Below are 19,813 nucleotides of genomic sequence, written 5' to 3'. Positions count from 1 at the left end.
GAGCCCTTGATACGGTGAGACACGATTACCTACTTCAAACTCCGGCTGAGACGGATGCAAGCCCCCGTATCCGGAACTTTTTTCCTTGACGTACAGTCGCCGGCAAACGTTTGCGGGATGTTCAGCGCGTGGCCGAGCGGAGCAAAACTGCATTGCTGCGCCATCTGCAGCCAGCGGGCGCCGGGTCGAGGCTTAAGGGACTGGCGTGCTAGGTGCGCTTTGCGCATGCCTGTCGTTTATTAGTTAAAGGAGCCATGAAGAGAAAACACAAGTTTGGTTCATTCAAAAGATTGTCTCGTTAGAATCATACTGACACCACTTTTAACGTAAACTTCGCTCAAATAAGCTACATAATTAGGAAAAACGGGAATGGTCATGCGACCCACCAGCTCATTTCCCGCAACAGAACCTGTGATGTCACATGGGCTAAGCTCTGCGATTGGCGGAGGCTGGCAGAAGCAGACGCAAATTAGGTAGAGCTTACAAACTAGACGAACGAGCGATTTGCGCTTAAATTTAGGGCACATTCTTTACAAAGCAATAAGAATGATGGGACAAACAGTGGAAGTTACGAAAGCACATGTAAACATAGAAGTACTGATGCGTTCTGCTGTTCGTACTGCGCACAGCATGCTTTGGTTTAGCTGCACAGCACTACGGGGCTTGGGGTTGTCTCAGACGACACTGGCCGATTGACGCAAGCAACGGTGTCTTACGTGACCCCATTTGTCGAGCGAGCACTGTTTCAGGGAACGAATATTTTCTCCCAGAATAAAAACAAGCCAGGTTTAAATGCGGGCAAAAACAAACCAAACGCTTGCCACGGTATGGTGGCGCCATCTAGGTTACGGAACGTAAAGAAACGCGGGAACAAACCAACACCGCTACAGGGTGGAGACAACCTTTGAACGGTCCCGTGCCGCCGCAATTGGGCCAACGGGCTCAACGCGTTATTCTTTTCGTTTCCCACGAGACCTAGCAACGCGAAACAGACAATATGATTCAAACTTCTTCAGTAAACCACGTTGCGGCGATAATTTTAGCGCGGTTTTGACACAATGACTTGCTTCGGCGGCGAGCGAGCAACCGAACATGGCGGCGCCAGCGTTACGTGTCTCTACCCTGTACGGCGGATGCGTGAATGAAGGTACTCTAGGCTGCAGAGCGGTCGGTTCCCGTGATGTCACTTGGGATCACGAAAACGCACGATTGAGCGGGAAAATCAAAATTTTAACCTAAATTGTTTAATTTCTCAGTGAATAAAGCACCGTTTGTATCCGGACAAGCGCTGGGGGCACTATAAAACACGAAATCTTTCGAATAAAACCAACTTGCATTTTCTCTTCATGGCTCCTTTAAGGGGCATCTCTGCTGCCTCGCGCGCGCGATATTCTTTCGACATTTGCGGCAGCCGCTGTGGCGCCGCGTGACCATCGCCGTCGTTCTGCTATCACTGCTGCAACAAAACATGTCGGCCACGGCCGCCGTTTACGGGGCGCGCAACTTTGAATAAATGTTATCTTTCTGGTTGACCACTGGCCACTGCTGGTTGAGCAGGAATTATATACTACTTTTTCTTCCAAGCAGCGAAGAACTGTCAGCTGACCCTGAATTGCCGTTCGCTGCTCATCTCGCTACAACAACAGTTAATGTTGGTGCGTGCTCTGGGACCACGCCACCCCACGTTCCGGAGGACCACAGAAGACATGTCACCCGCTAAGTAGGCAGTGCCGCGAGTGCAAGTGGCAAGTGGTGAGGGCAAGTTTCAATAAATTACAGACCCAGATGAGTGCGAAGCACTTCTACGGGCATCCGCTATAAGAGAAAACAAACTCAGAACTGTTGAGTGCCGAGCGAATACTCCAGTTCGTCCGCAAAGTTTTTGCTATGATGAGTAGGGGGTGCACCGGTTGCAAAAGGTAGTCCGCACACCTAAGTTTAAGTGAAAAGCATTGGGGAAAAATTTTGAGCCCTTCCAGTCTGTGATCAAGGATGGCCAGCCGAGCTGGGCGGAATCCAAGAAGGTCACGAAAGAAGCAGGTTGTAGGTAAGAGTTCCGCTTGCTGCCTAGTTATTCAGGTGAATAGAAGCAATACCGACTAATGTTTTATTCTATAAGACAAGCACGGGCTGAAACTGGCTCGCAAAATGCTGTAGTCATCTGCGCGGCTAATTATTATAGAATTTGGTCTGGGGTAGTTCCGACAAAACGAGAGTTGCCGCCATTTTCTGTAACCATACCTCCTCCTTTGAATGTCATGTATTGACATCATACGGGAATTTCCTATCGTTTACACCTTCCCTCTGAACTAACTTTGGGAAGTAAATGTGCTTCGGCGAATTGCTAACGCCATCCGCGCGGCCAATTTCAGTGTGATGTTTTTACATGATATCTACATTAAACAAGAAAGTTTGCTTTGCCGCAATATTCACTAGAAAGTTTGCTTTGCCACAATATTAAATTTGGTGGCGGGACTTTTTCCTATGCAACCCCGTCCCCAGACGCAGTTTCCAACAGGTAGCCTAATAACTCCTGCAAAATAAATTTAGTCGTCGACCAATGCATCACTTGGAAATTAAGATTTATTCAAAGTTGTGCACCGCGCAAACGGCGGCCGCTGCCAACGTGTTTTGTTGCAGCGGTGATAGCAGAACGACGGCGATGGTTACGCTGCGCCACAGCGGCTGCCGTGAATATCGAAACCATAACAAGGGCAAGCGAGTGATCAGAGATGCCTCGCAACTAATAAAGGACAGGCATGCGCAAAGCGCGCTTAGCACGCTAGTTCCTTGAGCATGGCCTCCGTGATCGGCTGTGCCTCAAGGCCGTGCCTTGAGCCTCGAGCCGGCGCCCGCTGGCTGCAGATGGCGCAGCAATCTATGTAGTATGTATGTATGTATGTATGTATGTATGTATGTACAATGTATGTATGTATGCATGCATGCATGTATGTATGTATGTATGTATGTATGTATGTATGTATGTATGTATGTATGTATGTATGTATGTATGTATGCATGCATGCATGCATGCATGCATGCATGCATGTATGTATGTATGTATGTATGTATGTATGTATGTATGTATGTATGTATGCATGCATGCATGTATGTATGTATGTATGTATGTATGTATGTATGTATGTATGTATGTATGTATGTATGTATGTATCTATGTATGCATGTATGTATGTATGTATGTATGCATGTATGTATGTATATATGTATGTATGTATGTATGCGCATGCATGTATGCATGTGTGTATGTATATATGCTTGTATGTATTCATGCATACATTTATTTGTATGTATGTATGTATACATGCATGCATTTGTATGTATGTATGTATGCATGCATGCATTTGTATGTATGTATGTATGTATGTATGTATGTATGTATGTATGTATGTATGTATGTATGTATGCATGTATGTATGTATGCATATATGCATGTATGCATGCATGTATGCATGTATGCATGTATGTATGTATGTATGTATGTATGTATATATGTATGTATGTATGCGCATGCATGTATGCATGTGTGCATGTATCTATGTATGCATGTATGTATGTATGTATGTATGTATGTATGTATGCGCATGCATGTATGCATGTGTGTATGTATATATGCTTGTATGTGCTTCATGCATACATTTGTATGTATGTATGCATACATGCATGCATTTGTATGTATGTATGTGATGCATGCATTTGTATGTATGTATGTATGCATATATGCATGCATGCATGTATGCATGTATGTATACATGTACGTATGTATGTATGTATGTATGTATGTATGTATGTATGTATGTATGTATGTATGTATGTATGTATGTATGTATGTATGTATGCATGAATGCAAGCGTGTATGTATGTAATTATGTATGTATGTATGTATGTATGTATGTATGTATGTATGTATGTATGTATGCATGCATGTATGTATGTATGTATGTATGTATGTATGTATGTATACAAACATTTACATGTATGTAAATGTACATACATTCACACACATGCAAATGCACATGTACATGTCTGTACATGTACATACATGTACATATTTACATACATAAATACATACATACATACATACATTTCGTCAAAGCGTTTGCGAGCAGTTTTGTCAAACATGCAGTTATGTCAAAGGTGATACGCAAAATGTTCACAACACGAATTGTTTTCGTAAGCCAGCTTGAAGCCTACACCTTTAAACAGAGCTTTCTAAGCATCCCTGGTGCCGTCCGTCGTTACTTCAAAAACGCGCTACAAGAAAACCAAGCCACACAGTGGGTTTCCACAAAACGCATATCAAGCACCACATTTAAGAAACGGCTCCTGTGGTACGAATAGAACCCGGGTCCCTTGCACTTTGAAGCCGATGTCTATCCGATAGCGCCATTTTTACACTGTCGAAGAAGTTTGGATTTCGGACTTTGACTCACGTTGCAACGGAGAAAGTTTTGCATTTTAAATTTGTTTATCTTAAGAAAAGGGCTGATTTTTCGTTTTTCCTTAAGATTCAGCACCCCACTGAATAGAGTTGAATAAATAGGGAAGAAATGCATCTGCCTTGTCCACCAAAGCAGGATCAATAATCCTTTCAGCTACATTTTTGTTTCCCGTAAATCTCACAGGGCGCATTGGCGGGGCTTTAAATTGCGGTGGCGAAAACAGGAGGCGTGATATACGTATTGCGTCCAGCTTCTCACTTTCAGTGTACACATATGTATAAATGTACTCACCCAGCGCGGCCAGGATCGCGGCTGACCAGAAGACCTCTCCGCACAGGGCCGGAATGAAGAGCAGGCAGCCCATGCGGGCGCCAAAGTGCTGCTGGAAGGGGTCCAGCATCGTCTTGTAGCCCGCCTTGCGCATCCGCACGGCGAACAGGTAGCCGCCTGGAAGGTAGGCCGTGCGTTGCGTATATGCACTATATGATGGGGGCTTCATTTTGGCGAATTAAAGTGCGAGGTGCTTCCCTATTCCGCTGACGTCTTGGAAGTGAAAGAAATTATCGCTTAACCTAAGTGACTCAACCGTGGATTCAAAATCCTAACTCAGATTGAGTTTTCACAGATTGGGTGCACTGCTGACGTTTAAAATACAGAAAGGTCAGAAATGTGTGCTCTGTATCGCACAAATAGCTTTGTTCACAGTTAGCCCAAAGAGAAACGCGACAGAATCTCGGTGCTTCTCTAAGGAATGTAAATTTTGACGGAAACGAGCGAGTTAAAGATAAGCTAGTGTTGCAGTGTTCCCCCAATTCTCTGTGAAATAGTCTACGACACTAAAACCAGTGAACACTGTATTTTGATTTACGAGCATTCCCCACGCGTTATCGCAATTCCACAAGACATGTTCTGTGATCGGCTATCAGGCAATAGAGAAAGATCAGAAATGTGCGCTCTGTATCGCACAAATAGCTTTGTTCACAGTTAGCCCAAAGAGAAACGCGATAGAATCTCGGTGCTTCTCTAAGGAATGTAAATTTTGACGGAAACGAGCGAGTTAAAGATAAGCTAGTGTTGCAGTGTTCCCCCAATTCTCTGTGAAATAGTCTACGACACTAAAACCAGTGAACACTGTATTTTGATTTACGAGCATTCCCCACGCGTTATCGCAATTCCACAAGACATGTTCTGTGATCGGCTATCAGGCAATAGAGCGAGTTCGACATTTAATTTCATAAACGCCGAGACGAAGCTGGTGCGCTGCTCCTTCCTTACAAACTTCCTTCAATATATATTTGGGTTAATGTTCATGAATCTTTGAGACTCATTTCCACGAGGCAATATATTAATTAGAGGTAAAGTTTGCGTTGTCTTTATGCTTCTCTTGCATTTCGTTTCCTAAGAGCTGCGCACCTGCAGAATACGCGTCCCCCATCAGCAGCTCACCATCCTGAACCCACGTGACAAAGTGGACAAATCCGTGCGCGCCCCAAAAGCGAGGTGCGATGCCACCAAGAAGAACGCAAGTCACAAGTATGAGACCTCTGGAAGTAATGGGGAGAGGTCCCTGTCCAAAACTGCAGACGGGGCCGATCAGCCATTCTCACTGCTTCGATGATACGGTGAAAATGGATCTGCTGTGTATGTGATTCACCACTCCGCGTTCTTCCGACAACACAAGTGCGGTGCAAAGACATGTTCGGGGATGGGGTGTCATGGGTGTCCCCTGTTGGGTTAGATGACAGACATGATTAGGCGGCGAAATAAGCGCATAGGTAAGGAAAAAGACAGAACAGACGAACAGATTCACAGATCAATTGCGCACTTGCTTTGCTCGTACCCCATTGGTTTGTTTACTCTGTTGTGTTAGTTGCGCCTAATGCGCACCAGTTAGCCGAGTGTGAGTGTTATTACAGAAAACCCACTGCTCAAGGTCGAATTTCCATTTATCTGTGAAGGTTTGAAGACCTAAGCTTGGGAATGCAGTATTAAATCGGACAATACGTTGAGCATCCTCGATATACCAGCCCTGGACGCTCTGCGGGTAGTCCGAGGACTGCGTTCGGACCGCAAGTCCCATAGGAATACATGGGAAAATTGAGCGTCGGATGGCGTCTCGTGCAGTCCGCGGACGATCCGGGACGATCCACAGGCTACCGGGTGTGCAGTGGAACGTAACCTCGCCGTGTACTCACCGATGAGCAGGCTGAGCGCGTAGCCGAACGGGGCCTGGCACCAGGCTAGCCCACTGAGGTAGACGATTTCGGCGGTGCCATTTATGTACCCTCCGCCCACCCAGGTCGCTGCAAAATGGCGCAGGAGTGAGGAAGGAATTACAGCTTGCTGCTACCTGTTAAAACTTGCACGCAATAACAAACAGAAGGAGCACCATAGGACAGAAGCTGCAAACAATAGCCAACAAAAGTATCCAGTAGTTAATGCGAAATGCTGTGCAAGAATCGTTTACTTGCGGCTGAATGTTCATAACGATTTTAACGTAGTGTGTGCGCCCAAAACAGTGAACAACAGCGGAGTAATTTCTTGAAGCAACGTGGAAGAAAAAATTAACCGAAACTCCCCCTATTTTTCTTTGCAGAATGAAAAGTTTGACATGGTTTTCTTGAAATTGCGAAGTTTCTGCTTTCGAGTTGCTGCATTCAGCTGACTACTTTCAAAATTTTAGCATTGTTTGTGAAGGTTCTGAAATAAAGAAATGCAGTCTTAAAGAAGAAAAGACGTCGGACTACAACCACATAGAGGTACAAAGGACAGGGATTGCATTGAAAAATATGAGGACACAAATTGCAGCTGAGCGAGCTAAGTGCTGCGGGGAATTCGAACTAGAAAGCACAAAAGAGTTCAACTTATTTTTCAGTGATTATAAGACAAATGTCAACAGGGTTACGAAAGGGCAGAGTACACGACAATATCGTGATCACGTTTTGGATTACCCAGTTTTTTTACCCGTGCATGCGACACGTTACAAGGTGTCGTGGATGACGAATAATGGATGCAGGTAATTATGATGCAATTTGCTATGCAAGCAGTAATAAAAGAGCAAGTAATAAAGCTTCTCGACAAGCTACTTAACCCCTCCCCCTCTGCCCCCCGTAAGCCGAACTGCAGTTTAGCACACTTGAAACGTTCAATTTTAAAGGCTGTCCGACTAAGTCCACATTTAACGAATTTGACGACTCATTGGTGTTCAGTTTTCCAGAAGTATTTGAAAATGCAGCAGTCAGCGTCTAGCGCCCGAGCCGGTAGAAAACCCACCGTATCTTAGTATGCAACTGGCTTCACTGTACAAGATTTCCCTCAAATCTCAACACACTAGCTTTCTTAGTCAAGAACCACGAACATACGCTCAGGCGAGCTACTGCTAATTCACGTTGTACTCTTGCCTTCCAATTTTCATATTTTAATTTGGTATGCAATGTTCGTATTATTTAGCTCTCCTTACGTAATCATCAGATTATTTTTAAGGGCGTGGCTCAGATAGAGCACATAGTAATTGATTGATTGATTGATTGTAGGGTTTAACACGCCGACGCTACACCGGCGATGAGGCACGCCGTAGCGTAGGGCACCGGATTAATTTTGTCCATCTCGGAATCTAACGTGCGCCAAAATCTCGCACACACGGGCGTTTTTGCTTTTTGCCTCCATCAAAAAAGCGGCCGCCACGGCCGGGAGTCGAACCCGTGACCTCGTGCACAGCAGCGCAACGCCTTAGCCACTGAGCCACGGCGGCGGGTCACATAGTAATTCCCAGGGTGGAGGCGGGCTATGCAAGTAAGGCATTTTCCACATTCTAGTATCACTGCTATGCGCATACTAGTACTGCTAGTATGCAGTATCACCGCGTCAGGTCTGGACGAGCACCAAATTTAGCACAAAGACTAAGTACTGCGCATAAACGTTTGCTCCTAACACCGCTTCCCATTTACCCCATAGTTAGACCGGCTGTGTGGTCGTGAGCTTACAGGGCATTATTTACGAACAGCGATTGATATCGAAGACGGCTGGTTGCGGCATGGCCATTACTCCTGACAGCGCGACAACAGTGAAGGGGGAAGATGGGGAGGAAGCTATTCTTTGTACTTCCGGAAAGCCTCCATTTTTCAACGTCCCTTACGCGTCAACCGACAACGGCACACATCAAAACTGAGTAACCTCGCTCGGCCAGCGCTACTGCGTTCACTCGAATGCGTAAAGTTTGAGATTTTGTTGCACTGTACAGTGTGGCCAATAAGCGGTTCCGGCAAATTCATTGAAGAAATCTTATGCCATCCCATGGCCATGTTAAGCCACGCCTTGCCAAACATAGTTAGCAAATTGATGTCTCGTCCGCATTCTTGAGATCCTCAGACTACGCGTCGCTGCACGGGAGTAGCTCCAATTAGGTACCCGTGCCACTCAGAAAAAAAAGGCATCCCTAGTCGCCCCACTCACCTGTCATGGTGAAGACGCCGACGAAGAGGCCGATGTTCCTGCCGGCCAGCATTATGTTGGACTGCTCGCCGATGGTGATCTCTCCGGTGCCGCGGCGCACCTGGTTACTCTTGCGGCCCGCCCAGATGCCGACCACGAGGATGACCACGTAGAAGAACACGATGGCGATGAGGCCGGGGATGTTGATCGCCATGGCCAGTTCTTGTCTGGCGGGGTCGGAGGGGAAGCCGTTCGCAGAAGGGGGGAGGGAGGCGTCGCGTAGTGTTCCTGTGGGCCCAAGAGCTGCGTTCAAGACGTGACCGTCCGGTTCGAACACCGAGCGCGTGAGTGGCGGATGCCGGCCGTCGGCTCGCGCTGCTCGGGCAGTGCACGTTTTCTCTTTCTCTTCTTCTTCATCCTCCAGGGTAGCCACATTCCAGCTCAGTGTAAAAAAATTCCCCGCATTTCCCCGAGGGGAAGAATGTGAAAGTGCGAATGCACGAGTTGAATTTGCGCGGTTCGGTAATGTTCGCGAAAGAGAGATCACACACACACACACAACTACAAAGAAAGAAAGATGCATTTATTCACAGACACCTATTTGTGTTGTCGTTGTACTTGATTGCTAGAGCGGATCTCAGCTTTGAAATTTCGTGTCAGTACTCCTTTAAGCGGGTGCATTAGCCCTTCTCACGCCCGATTCTTGGCCAATCCCCCACGTGGGTATGTGCCATGTCAGCGGTCAGGCAGCGCGCGCCCATCTCCCCCCGTTGCCAAGGAAGACGAGGAGATTCCTGGCCAATCCCCCACGTGGGTATGTGCCATGTCAGCGGCCAGGCAGCGCGCGCCCATCTCCCCCCGTTGCCAAGGAAGACGAGGAGCGCGCGCACCCGCAGCTGTTGCTATGCGGACGGCGGCGGACGCTTCAGGCTCGCTTAAGAAGTGCATTCGCACTTCAAAATTGTGTAAATTTACAGAGCCTTTACATACAATGTCTGTCACCGGAATAAATTTTCTTTCCCTTTTTGTTCATAGAAACTTGTTAACAAAAAAAAACACAAATTTTCTGTTATTCCTTGTCATGACCAAAAACAGACGTAAAATTGTGAAGAATACTTCACTATTAATGGGCATAAAATAGATCAAAATATGGCTAATTTTTAAAAGTTCTACAAGAATTTACTGAACCGTCAAAACAGCACCCGGCCGACGTCATTTTGTTCCGATCCTGAAATTTTGCAATGCAACGTTTTGAAAGTGGCCGCCTTTTAGGTACCAGCATCATAGAGTGTCATACTAATATATTCATAGTAAAATCTGGCGCCCTTGGTGCTCTTTGCACTATTTGGCATTGCGCCATTAACATTCAGACATAATCATCATCGTGAAATCTGGCGCCATTGTATAGGCGCTCCACTCTTCAGTGAGCGTTCCGTCATGTACCGGGAAGGCGTGTTCCACTTGTCCTTGGCATGGCTCATGAACAGGCTGGGAAGTTGAGCCTGGCCGCAAAAAAGTGATAATATTGTCACGAAAAGAAGACGAAGAGGACGAAGTTGTTTGCGTGGGCGTGGTTTTGCTTGGTGCGGTGATGAACGCCATCATGTAAATATACCGCTTCACATTCAACAATTGTTCCTGTCATTCGTCCTGCGCCACGTAACATTTTGGTGGACCATGGAGGAAAGAAAAGCTTAGGAGAGGCCCTGACGTCACACCCAGCGCAGCCGGAAACGCCATTTCTGTAAGTCGAATGGCGGACCATTGGCCCTCCATGCCATTGGCGGACTCTTTTTGTCTCTCTCTCTCGGTGCACCTTCTCCGCCTCCTCCGTCCTGTATCGCCTCTCTTTCGTCTGCATCTGCCAGCGCCGAGCCGGCGGAAATCAGCTGATAGGCAGGTAGAAGGCCGTTTTGCAGCGCGTGACCGTGAACCTAAACGCGCGGTTACACTGTTACACGTCTTCAGTGTGGCCGCAGGAGGTTTGCGAAGCGGCTCGCTCTAACAATGCCGCAATGCTCGGTGCCAGGCTGCAAGTCGCGATCGGTACCCAAGGAATTGGGCGTCACTTTCCACCGGTTAGTGCATCATTCCGCTGACAAGTATTGCTGTACATTGGTGTGCATTCATCCTTTGTTTGCAGTCGCCGCCGTTTATAGGTTCCCAAGCGATGGAGAACGCCGCAAACAGTGGGCGAACGCCGTGCGGCTACCGGACTGGAAAGTTCCCAAGTTTGCGTTGCAGTTTCACTGGCAATCCCAGAGATGACTAGTCAATTAAACGGCCGTTCTATATATATAGGTAAGCAGTACTTCATGCAGATTTCACGCTAAAAAATTGTGGAATGTTTTTACCGTTGTTCGCGTGCCTTCGATAGAATTTTTTGCGAAGAAGGAGGAGGAGGAGGCAAAACGTTTTATTGAGTAAAAAAAATGAGAGGGTGGGTGGCGTCAATAAACTTTTTTTCGCCAAGTTTCAACTTGTCTCAGTGTCAATAAATTCAAGGTGATATCAGTTGAAAACGTTCATACACTAACCTCGCAGTATGAAGCGTTGAAAAGCGAAATCCAGAGCGAGACCACAAAAAGATCCAGATTCCAGATCCAGTACTCTTCCAGTCAACAGACAGACACCTACTACGGTAATAGGACGATGGAATTATATCAACTGGGAATCTACCTTGTAACAGTTGCAAAGGCACTGCCGCGCATTGCCGGCCTAGCAAACTATATATTGCAGCGGCGATAACCAAAAAATGGAGTTGCGAATCGTTCGGTTGCAAGTCGCCTACGTACTGCACACCGTGTATCACTTCCCGAAAGTCTACCTGGCGGGTGTCCGCGCGTACGACGGGACGGCGCGTTCACGATATCTGCACTTCAATAGGCGCGTCGTGATCGCGACCGGAGCAAAAGCTTGACGCGGTACAAGGTGCACTTGCAAGTAGAAATTAAATGACATATTCACAAAGGCGCAGCTGTCGCAACTCGCAGCATCCTTTTCGAGTTCCGCAAGACCACAGCGCAGCAAAGCGAAGCAGCAATCTTCGCAGTCGGACGGCAAGGCAGGCGCTGCCTTTCCTCCATGACTGGCGAACGGCGGGCGGGCTGTTGCTAGGACGCCGTTGCTAACGCGACTTCCAATGGCCGCCGAAAAGACGTGACTTCCTCTACACTTTTGCCAATGCGCGGGGATAGCTGGGGGTGGCTGGGGGCCTCTCCTAAGCTTTTTTTTCCTCCATGTGGTGGACCGTGCGGGGTACATCCCCATACCGACACGCAAGTACACACAAAACACAAGTTAGCCTGAATGGGAGTTTCTTGGCTGCAATACGTCTTTTAAACTCCTCACGACAGGCGTCCTGCTCCCCACGTGTGGTAGTATGATGGTGGAAAAACTGCCATTTTACAACGGGGGCCACAAGCCGTCGTAAGCGCATTTACCACGGTTGTACCTCTTCACAAAACGCAGTATCTGGCTGTGATTACTGCGTTTGTCCTAATGGGAGTATTAAAAACTCCCACGCCACCTCCATTTCCTTCTCCTCCTCCTTCACCCCTTCCTCCTCTACGCGTCCTTACAAAATGGCTGCCAGTTGGTGTCGTGTGTGGTGTGAGCTCCAGCGTCCCCGAAAATTTATTGCCAGTGTGAACTTGCGGCCGGACGAACGGATGTGAAGTGCTTCCCAACAACCGAAGCTCGTTGCGAACATTGTGGAACCAGCCTGGACTGACGTGCGACGGACTGCAACGTCGCCTCCGTGTCACCGACCTTCGAGCCGACGGAATACGCCAGCGAGCCGACGCGAGGCCTAAATGCAGTGATCGCTGAGAGTGCCTCGTTAAAAACAACGCGGTTGTGACTCTGCGAGGTGGTTGAAGGTAAGATTTTCACGTTTTTTATTGTACGCAACATTTTGGGAGACTTGTGCCCCTTCTAGCGTCAAATAAACTCAACGTGTTTCCCGCGCCACTGCACGGGCGATTCTCCGCCACTGGAGGTGAGCGTTGTGCGTGAAAGACGACACCATGCCCGGAACGTCATTGGGGAGGCCGAACGGTGTGAAAGCAATGCGTATTTGCGCGGGTCTCGAGCAGAACACTCACTCATTCACACTCGCAAGCAGAATGAACACTGTCCGAACTCTGGACGGCTGTTAGGTGTTTTTGTTAGGCTGTGTGTGTGGCTTACTGGCAAGCGAGGTTGAAGTTGGCCGGTCAAACGTCGCAGGGCGGCCGCTTTTCTTGAGAAGTAGGTGTGGTGCCAGCCGCGCCTGCTACGAGGAGGGTGACTGCCGCGTGCCGCCGGCGATTAATTACTTTCACTGGAAAGGGAGAAGGTCGGGGCCCCGTGGGAGCTCTCCGTACGCTAGGCGCGTGTAAATGTAACGAGCAAACGCCATTCGAGGGATCATTCTGTAGAGTCGACAGACGACTGCTTATTTTATTTTTTTTTTGAAGGGGGGGCAGGCGTCACACCGACCGAAATTTTTCCTTAACTTTCGGTGAGCGGAGAGAGGGGCAGTGCGGGGGGTAAAACCTGAAGCTCGTTCCCAGAACACTACACGCAAGGAAAAGAGGGAAAGGAAGCATTTTGGGAAGTTGGTCGCCGCAAGGGTCGCGCACCTTTTTGAACAGCAGAACACTTCGTTTTGACGAACTAGTGAGCGCAGGTGTCTCGGACAGAAGTGCAATTTTGCGTAGCTTTAAACAAACATTCAGACATTACGGAAAGTTGGACACAAGAGTGACAAGTTCGGCGTGTTTACAGTGCAGTTTCTTTTTTTTTTCAGGTCAGATGCCCAATATGCTTATGTATTTGTTACCGCAGATTTAAAGCGTTTTGCTATCCCTCTAATGAATGTGCTGCTGTGGCTTCCAGAAGAACGTGCCAGGGGGTGCGGCAACGTCAGCGTTTGGGAGGCAGGTGCAAGCAAACAGCGCACGGACGACAGGCTGACCTCATTGTTTGCAAATGGCTTAAATTTTTTTCGTTGAGGAGTGTTGTAGTAGATAAAGTTCTTACCAAGATACCTTGTGCTCTCGATGTAGGTGTTTTGTTGATTCAGTGTTTTTATTGTCTTATTAACGTGTTCACACGTATATCGTATTCATCTAATTTTTATGAAATAAATTGACTGTGCAGAAAACAAGCTTTTCATGGTTCGCCATTCAACGTTTGAAGCAGAAAAAGACTAGAAATTACGTGATCCCCAACGAAAAATAAAAATTCGGCCTGTGCCCTTATTAAAACTCCCAAATGCCGTAATAAATTCCACTGCAGCGCATATATATGAAGCACACAAAAACACACACACACAAAAAAACCTCGAATGCAGGTCAACACTGCTCCCAATGCGCCCCCTCAAAACTCCCAGTTGGAGGAAACAATACACTCCCATTGTAGTGGCAGTAAAATGAAACTCCCATATGCTACTGAAAAAACTGCCGAAATAATGGGAGTAAGGCGAAACTCCCATTGGAAGGAGTTTTGAAAACTCCGAATTGGTACTGAGTTATGACACAAGCCATTTACTCCCATTCCGGCTTATTTGTGTTCTGTGTGTATTGCCCGCCTCTGCTCCTGATGCGTTTTCCTGAGGGTTCCTGGATTGCGCTGGCTTGCCCCAGCCACGGAGTTTCATGGACACGTCCACGTCCCCAGCCCCGTGTCCCCGACGAGCCGCCGCGACCAGCCGAAATGTAACCCGCCGTGATCATAACTGACGACTATGCCGCTCCGCCGCCGAGTACACCGACGCATCTCCAAGGGCCTTTGGCGTTTCAGCGGCATTGGCGGGCATCACTGTTCTTGGGTGGTGGTGCATCGAGCTCATACCCTTCATCCGTGGCGGCATGGACTTCCTCACTGTTTATAATCATCTCATTTTCATTTCGCGTACCCGCCCATCCACTGCTCACTCGACCGGGAAGGTCCACGCAGTGGCGTAGACTTCTTATATTTTTCCGGGGGGGGCGGGGGGGGGAGTAGACCTGGAGTGCGCCTGGAAGCGGCGAATGAAGGGGGGAGGAGGCGGTGGGGGGTCCCTATGAGATGGCACGTTCTCACTCCGCTACAAAGAGGCTACCACTAATCATCATCATCATCATAAAGGGAACCTGCAGCAGTGAGGGCCTTTTACATTGTGTCTGCTAACTGCGAGGTTTCCCCAAATAAGACGTCCCGCAAATCTATGAACCGTGAACTTCAGCGGTTTGACGCATCCAGTAGAAATTTCTTTGAATACGTGTTTTACTGGTCACATTTATTCAAAAATATTGCATGACTGAACCATCAGCACAAAAAAACGAGTCGATTTGTTTTTCTTTTAATGGGCAGTTCGGGGCTAAAAAGAAAGGGACACGAGAAAGGGACACGACAGGGGCGCTACGCGCTGCTATGTTCATTTCCGTTAAGAGCCCCCAAAACGGGTCTGACTTTGACCACTCATTTTTGTATCCGTGTGTGTGTTGTTCCAGAGCACCCGACACAAATTCGCTGCACCTGGCGACGTGCCGATGGCGGGGTTGATTCGCGCCTAGGTCAAACCACCCGCGTCAGACGGGCCGCGACTTGGCGGGAAAGGCGCCGCCGAGTCTGCTGAGTCTGCTCTTCCTTTCCCATCGCGACGGCTGGACCAAATCATGCCTGGGACGAACTAGTACCCGCAGTCACGCATCAAGTAGCGCCTGGAGACGCCACCGCAGAGTCGCCTTCCCTTTCCCGGTCGTGGCAGCTCGGCTGACGCAATCGCTTCGCCTCCATTCGCCAGATTCATAATGCGCCCAGTGATAGATCCGACTGGAGGCATTGGAACAGCACGGGGCTGCAACGGAACCCTGGGGGTATAAAACCAGCCCGGAAGCAGCGGTGGTGCGGCGGCATCTCATCGAAGACCCTGAGTTGAGAAGTGTTATCGCGCTTGTCTTAGCCATGTAACGCTCTTGCTACCTTTGTATATATTGTATATAAATGCTGCTTCAAATAACCGTCAGCTCTGCTACTTCGTCGCTATGGTCTGCGCCGCGTCGATAGCGGACTGGGCAGGGCAACGGCGCAACAGTAGTGACTGAGCTGGGATGGCCCAGTCCCAACAGTGTATGTGTGTGTTTTGGAGGCTTGGAGCGGGTATCGCTCGCAGTCGACGGCCGCAGTGCACCCAGTTGCTGCCGGTGCTTGGCAGCCGTTACAGCACTGTACAACTGCTCTGGCGTGCTTTGTGACCTCGAAAACAAAGTTTGCAGACAGGATTTTCGGAGGTGTGATAGCTTGCACTGACCTCACTGTATTCCCGTGTTGGTGCGTTGGTTGCACAGAGGAAATCTGCAGCTCTTGATTCGAGAAGCGCTGATGAAGCTGAGAGCTATCGATACATGTGCAGCTTTCCCGCTCATGGCAGTACTTTCAACAGTGATTACTCTGCAATTTTTTAGCGAAATGAAAAGTTCTTTTGCACAGCTAATGTTTGGGGTGAATACTTGCTTTGTGCACAGTTTCAAGTCGCGCACGTTGAGCGACTGGGTTCCTCAGGCATGGGAACTATCCCATAGAAATGCATGGGGAGTTAGATTTTACAGCGAATTACACAAAAACATGTTCAGAAACCTGAAATATTCTTTTAGCGTTTTATTCTTCACGTTGACTTCTAGCTTTATGCCAAATAGTATTTTCCTAAAGTGGTTTTTTTAGGTTCCCGAGAGGTTGTAATTTTGAGCGAGAAAGCTGGGTATGAAAAAAAATGCGGTGGTGTCGTTTTGGGCAAGCAACATGTTTTACGAGACGTTACAAGACGTGAGCTAAAGGTAAAAACCCAACGTCTGGCGTTGGCGTTGATCATATAAAACGGTCCTTTCACGAGGCCTTCCACAGTGCGAGCTTAAACTCGGCCCAAGTTGCTAGCGAGGAGTGGTCGCACCGCCAGTAAACAGCAGATGAAGGTAGGGGAAGAACAACCACCGAAATTCACCGTCGTGGTCAGCTTCATCATTACACGGTGGCATAAACGAGAAGCAGCGCATCGGGTTGCCATTCGAAAGCAAAACGCTCCTCTAACAACAAGATGCCAGCGCTGTTCGACAGAATCTACGAGGCTAAACAAGGCGTCACACGCTTTCGACTGGGAATTATGATGTCCGATCGATTAACAACCCACAACCTGCACGGTGGGGCTATATGCTCACTTGTAAATGGACAGAACGAAGACATAGCCCTACCAAACCTGAGCAAAAAGTTTCAAAACGGGAGCCTAATAAAACCATGTGGTTGACACAAACCATGAAGTCAATTTGACGCGAATCAAGTAAACTAACTGCGACTGTTTAAATGAGCGGTTCCGCTCACGAAATGACTCCAGAGCATGACATGCATCTATGGAAACTGCTTAAGACCGAAAAAGAGCGACTTCGGTGCGCGTAGTGCATGCATTGTGAACAGCCCCCACCGCTTTCCCTAAAACAATTTGAATGAAGCAAGCGGAACGAAGCAGCTACACGTTCCCAGGCCGCGCATTTGTAAGCAAAAATAACTGCTCCAATCAACAGGTGCCGTAGAAACAGAGCAACTGTGGCCGCGCTTCCCAACGGGACCTAACTCCCTCCTTTTTCCCTTTTCACCTTGACCCCTTAGCGAGCGACCGCCGAAAAACGCTAACAGCACCAAACAAGGACAGGCAAAGGAGGGAGATGCAGTTTTCGTTGCCTGATTTTACCATCCTTGAGAGTTAAGCAGCACAGCGCCACCGCTAAATGTCTGAAACTCATACACGTGCGTCCAGACTTGAGTTTGTGATAGAACTTGTTTGCACTGCTGTACTCACGAGTGCAAGCACTCGAAAATACAGTATTCATGAATACTGTAATCATGAGTACTGTGTACTCATGAGTACCATACTCATCAGTACTCATGCTCATGAGTATTGTACTCATGTGCACTCATACTCATGAGTAATGTACTCATGAGTTCTGTACTTACGAGTAGTGTCCTTGCTCCTGTACTCAATCGTCATCATACTCACTTTTTTAATCTGGGTGTGTACTCACTCGTGAGTTTGAGTACAAATGAATACAAATGAGTGTACTCACGAGTGAGTGCACCGACCTATGCTCCCGACAAAATGTCGCTTTGCTGGCGTGCTACTGAAGCCAAGCTATGGTGGCTAGAAGGGCCACCCTTCTAGCCACCACAGCCAAGCGCAGCGCTACATTGTTGTCAACAATCCGCACACTGAGCACGTCTAACTCACCGTGAAGAAAAGTGACACGGCCCTGCGTTTCCTCCGCCAATCGGGAGGACGGAACTGTCTTTCAAGGACGGCAGTGATTCGCACATAGAGGAGATTCTGCAGGCAGGTGCTCAGGTCGTAGTCGAAGAAGCTAGATGTTCAGGGCTTTCCTGCTCCCCTAATAAGTCAGAACTGCTCCTATTACCCCCAAAAAGAAATGGTAAAGTTTCTCCATACATCAAAATTCAGATAGCGAACAAGCCTATCCCAGAGGTCCCTGTCCTGAAAATATTGGGGTTGACAATTCAGCGAAATCGGGCCAACACACAATTTCTCCATAAATTGGAACAGCATGTCACCCAAACTACTGGTCTCATTAGGCGAATATCCAATCGTCGCAAGTGGCTCAAGGAGGCGGAGAGGATCCGACTGATCCAGGCATTTGTTATCAGTAGGATCACTGACTCACTCCCCTACTTGAACCCCAGTAAAAGTGAATTAGATAAAGTCAATCGCCTCATCCACCGGGCATACAAAGCTGCCCTTCACCTCCCTCTTAATACGTCTACTGCCAGACTCGAGGGACTTGGGATACATAACACGGCAGAGGAGCTCATCAAAGCCCATTTATTCAATCAGGTGGTCCGCGTATCGAAAACTCTCACTGGGCATCACATTCCCAAGCAATTAGGAATAACCACTCTCGACGACCTTGAAGCGAAATCTCCACTCTCTAGCGGCATTCATTCTAATCTCACCATTAGACCGATCCCTCGCAACATACATCCTAGTCACAACGCGGGTCGTAGAGAACAAAGGGTACGAGCTGTACGCAAACGTCTCCAGGTACGACCCGATGTAGTACATGTGGATGCTGCCGAATATAGACAATACAATGCTTACGCCATCGCCGTAATTAATGACCCCGATAACCCCCACTCACCTCTCTGACCGTTAACTCTCCCCACCCAGCCACGGCGGAAGAGGCGGCCGTTGCGTTAGCACTCTCAATGAGGCCGACCCCATCAACCATAATCTCTGATTCTAAAACGGCCGTTCAAAATTTCGCTAGCGGCCTAATATCAACGCTGGCCTTCAAAATTCTGCAACAAAGTCGACCCAGTTCCCCAGTAGAGATTATCTGGATTTCGGCACACGCTGGTCTCGAGGGAAATGAGGCTGCCTACAATACAGCTCGAGAACTTACGATCCGAGCCGGGGCCAGTCACGTTCCCTACCACGGGGCCAGATCTGCCAGGGACCGACTAGTCACGTACAATGAAATTACTACCCATTACCGCCTCTCCCGCCGTAGATACCCTCCCGCCCATGTTCAACTCGACCTTTCCCAAGAACATGCGTGGCGTCTTCTGCTGACGAACACTTTTCCTAATCCCGCAAAACTGAACCTCATCCCCCCTTCTATATACCCCTCCCCCAGAATGCCCTGCATGCGGTGCCCTCGCCACCCTTCCTCACATCCTGTGGGGATGTCCTAAAGACCTGTTTCCTTCAATTACTTGTGAAGAGCAGTGGGAGAAGGTGCTGGGGAGTTTAGACCAAGAGGTGCAAACCGTTGTGGTCAGCAGAGCTACCGAAGTCGCCACTCGGCTCAAGCTGGGGGTCACTACAGACCCTTAGACCAAACAGAACGCTCAATAAAGTGATTATCTCTCTCTCTCTCTCCCTCTCTCTCTCTCAA

The 19,813-nt window shown here is 48.2% G+C and overlaps 1 protein-coding gene across 1 annotated transcript in view; it reads right to left on the bottom strand.

Moving 5' to 3' along the window:
* Positions 1-9,204, bottom strand: part of LOC144145668 (high-affinity choline transporter 1-like) — a 38,519-nt gene extending 29,315 nt beyond the window's left edge. The window contains exons 1-3 of the mRNA XM_077677334.1: positions 8,913-9,204; positions 6,656-6,763; positions 4,752-4,907 (exon numbers count right to left, since the gene is read on the bottom strand). Of these exons, the coding sequence (XP_077533460.1) occupies positions 4,752-4,907; positions 6,656-6,763; positions 8,913-9,105 (457 nt within the window). The 5' untranslated portion in view covers positions 9,106-9,204. The remainder of the gene's footprint in view (positions 1-4,751; positions 4,908-6,655; positions 6,764-8,912) is intronic.
* Positions 9,205-19,813: the final 10,609 nt, after the last annotated feature.

The sequence above is a fragment of the Haemaphysalis longicornis genome, unplaced genomic scaffold (genome assembly GCF_048455015.1).
Source record: "Haemaphysalis longicornis isolate Haplotype H1 unplaced genomic scaffold, Haemaphysalis longicornis Haplotype H1 scaffold_7, whole genome shotgun sequence".
NCBI classification, from domain to species: Eukaryota; Metazoa; Arthropoda; class Arachnida; order Ixodida; family Ixodidae; genus Haemaphysalis; species Haemaphysalis longicornis.
The sequence above is the reverse complement of the archived record's forward strand: the minus strand, read 5'-3'. Positions and strand labels throughout refer to the sequence as shown.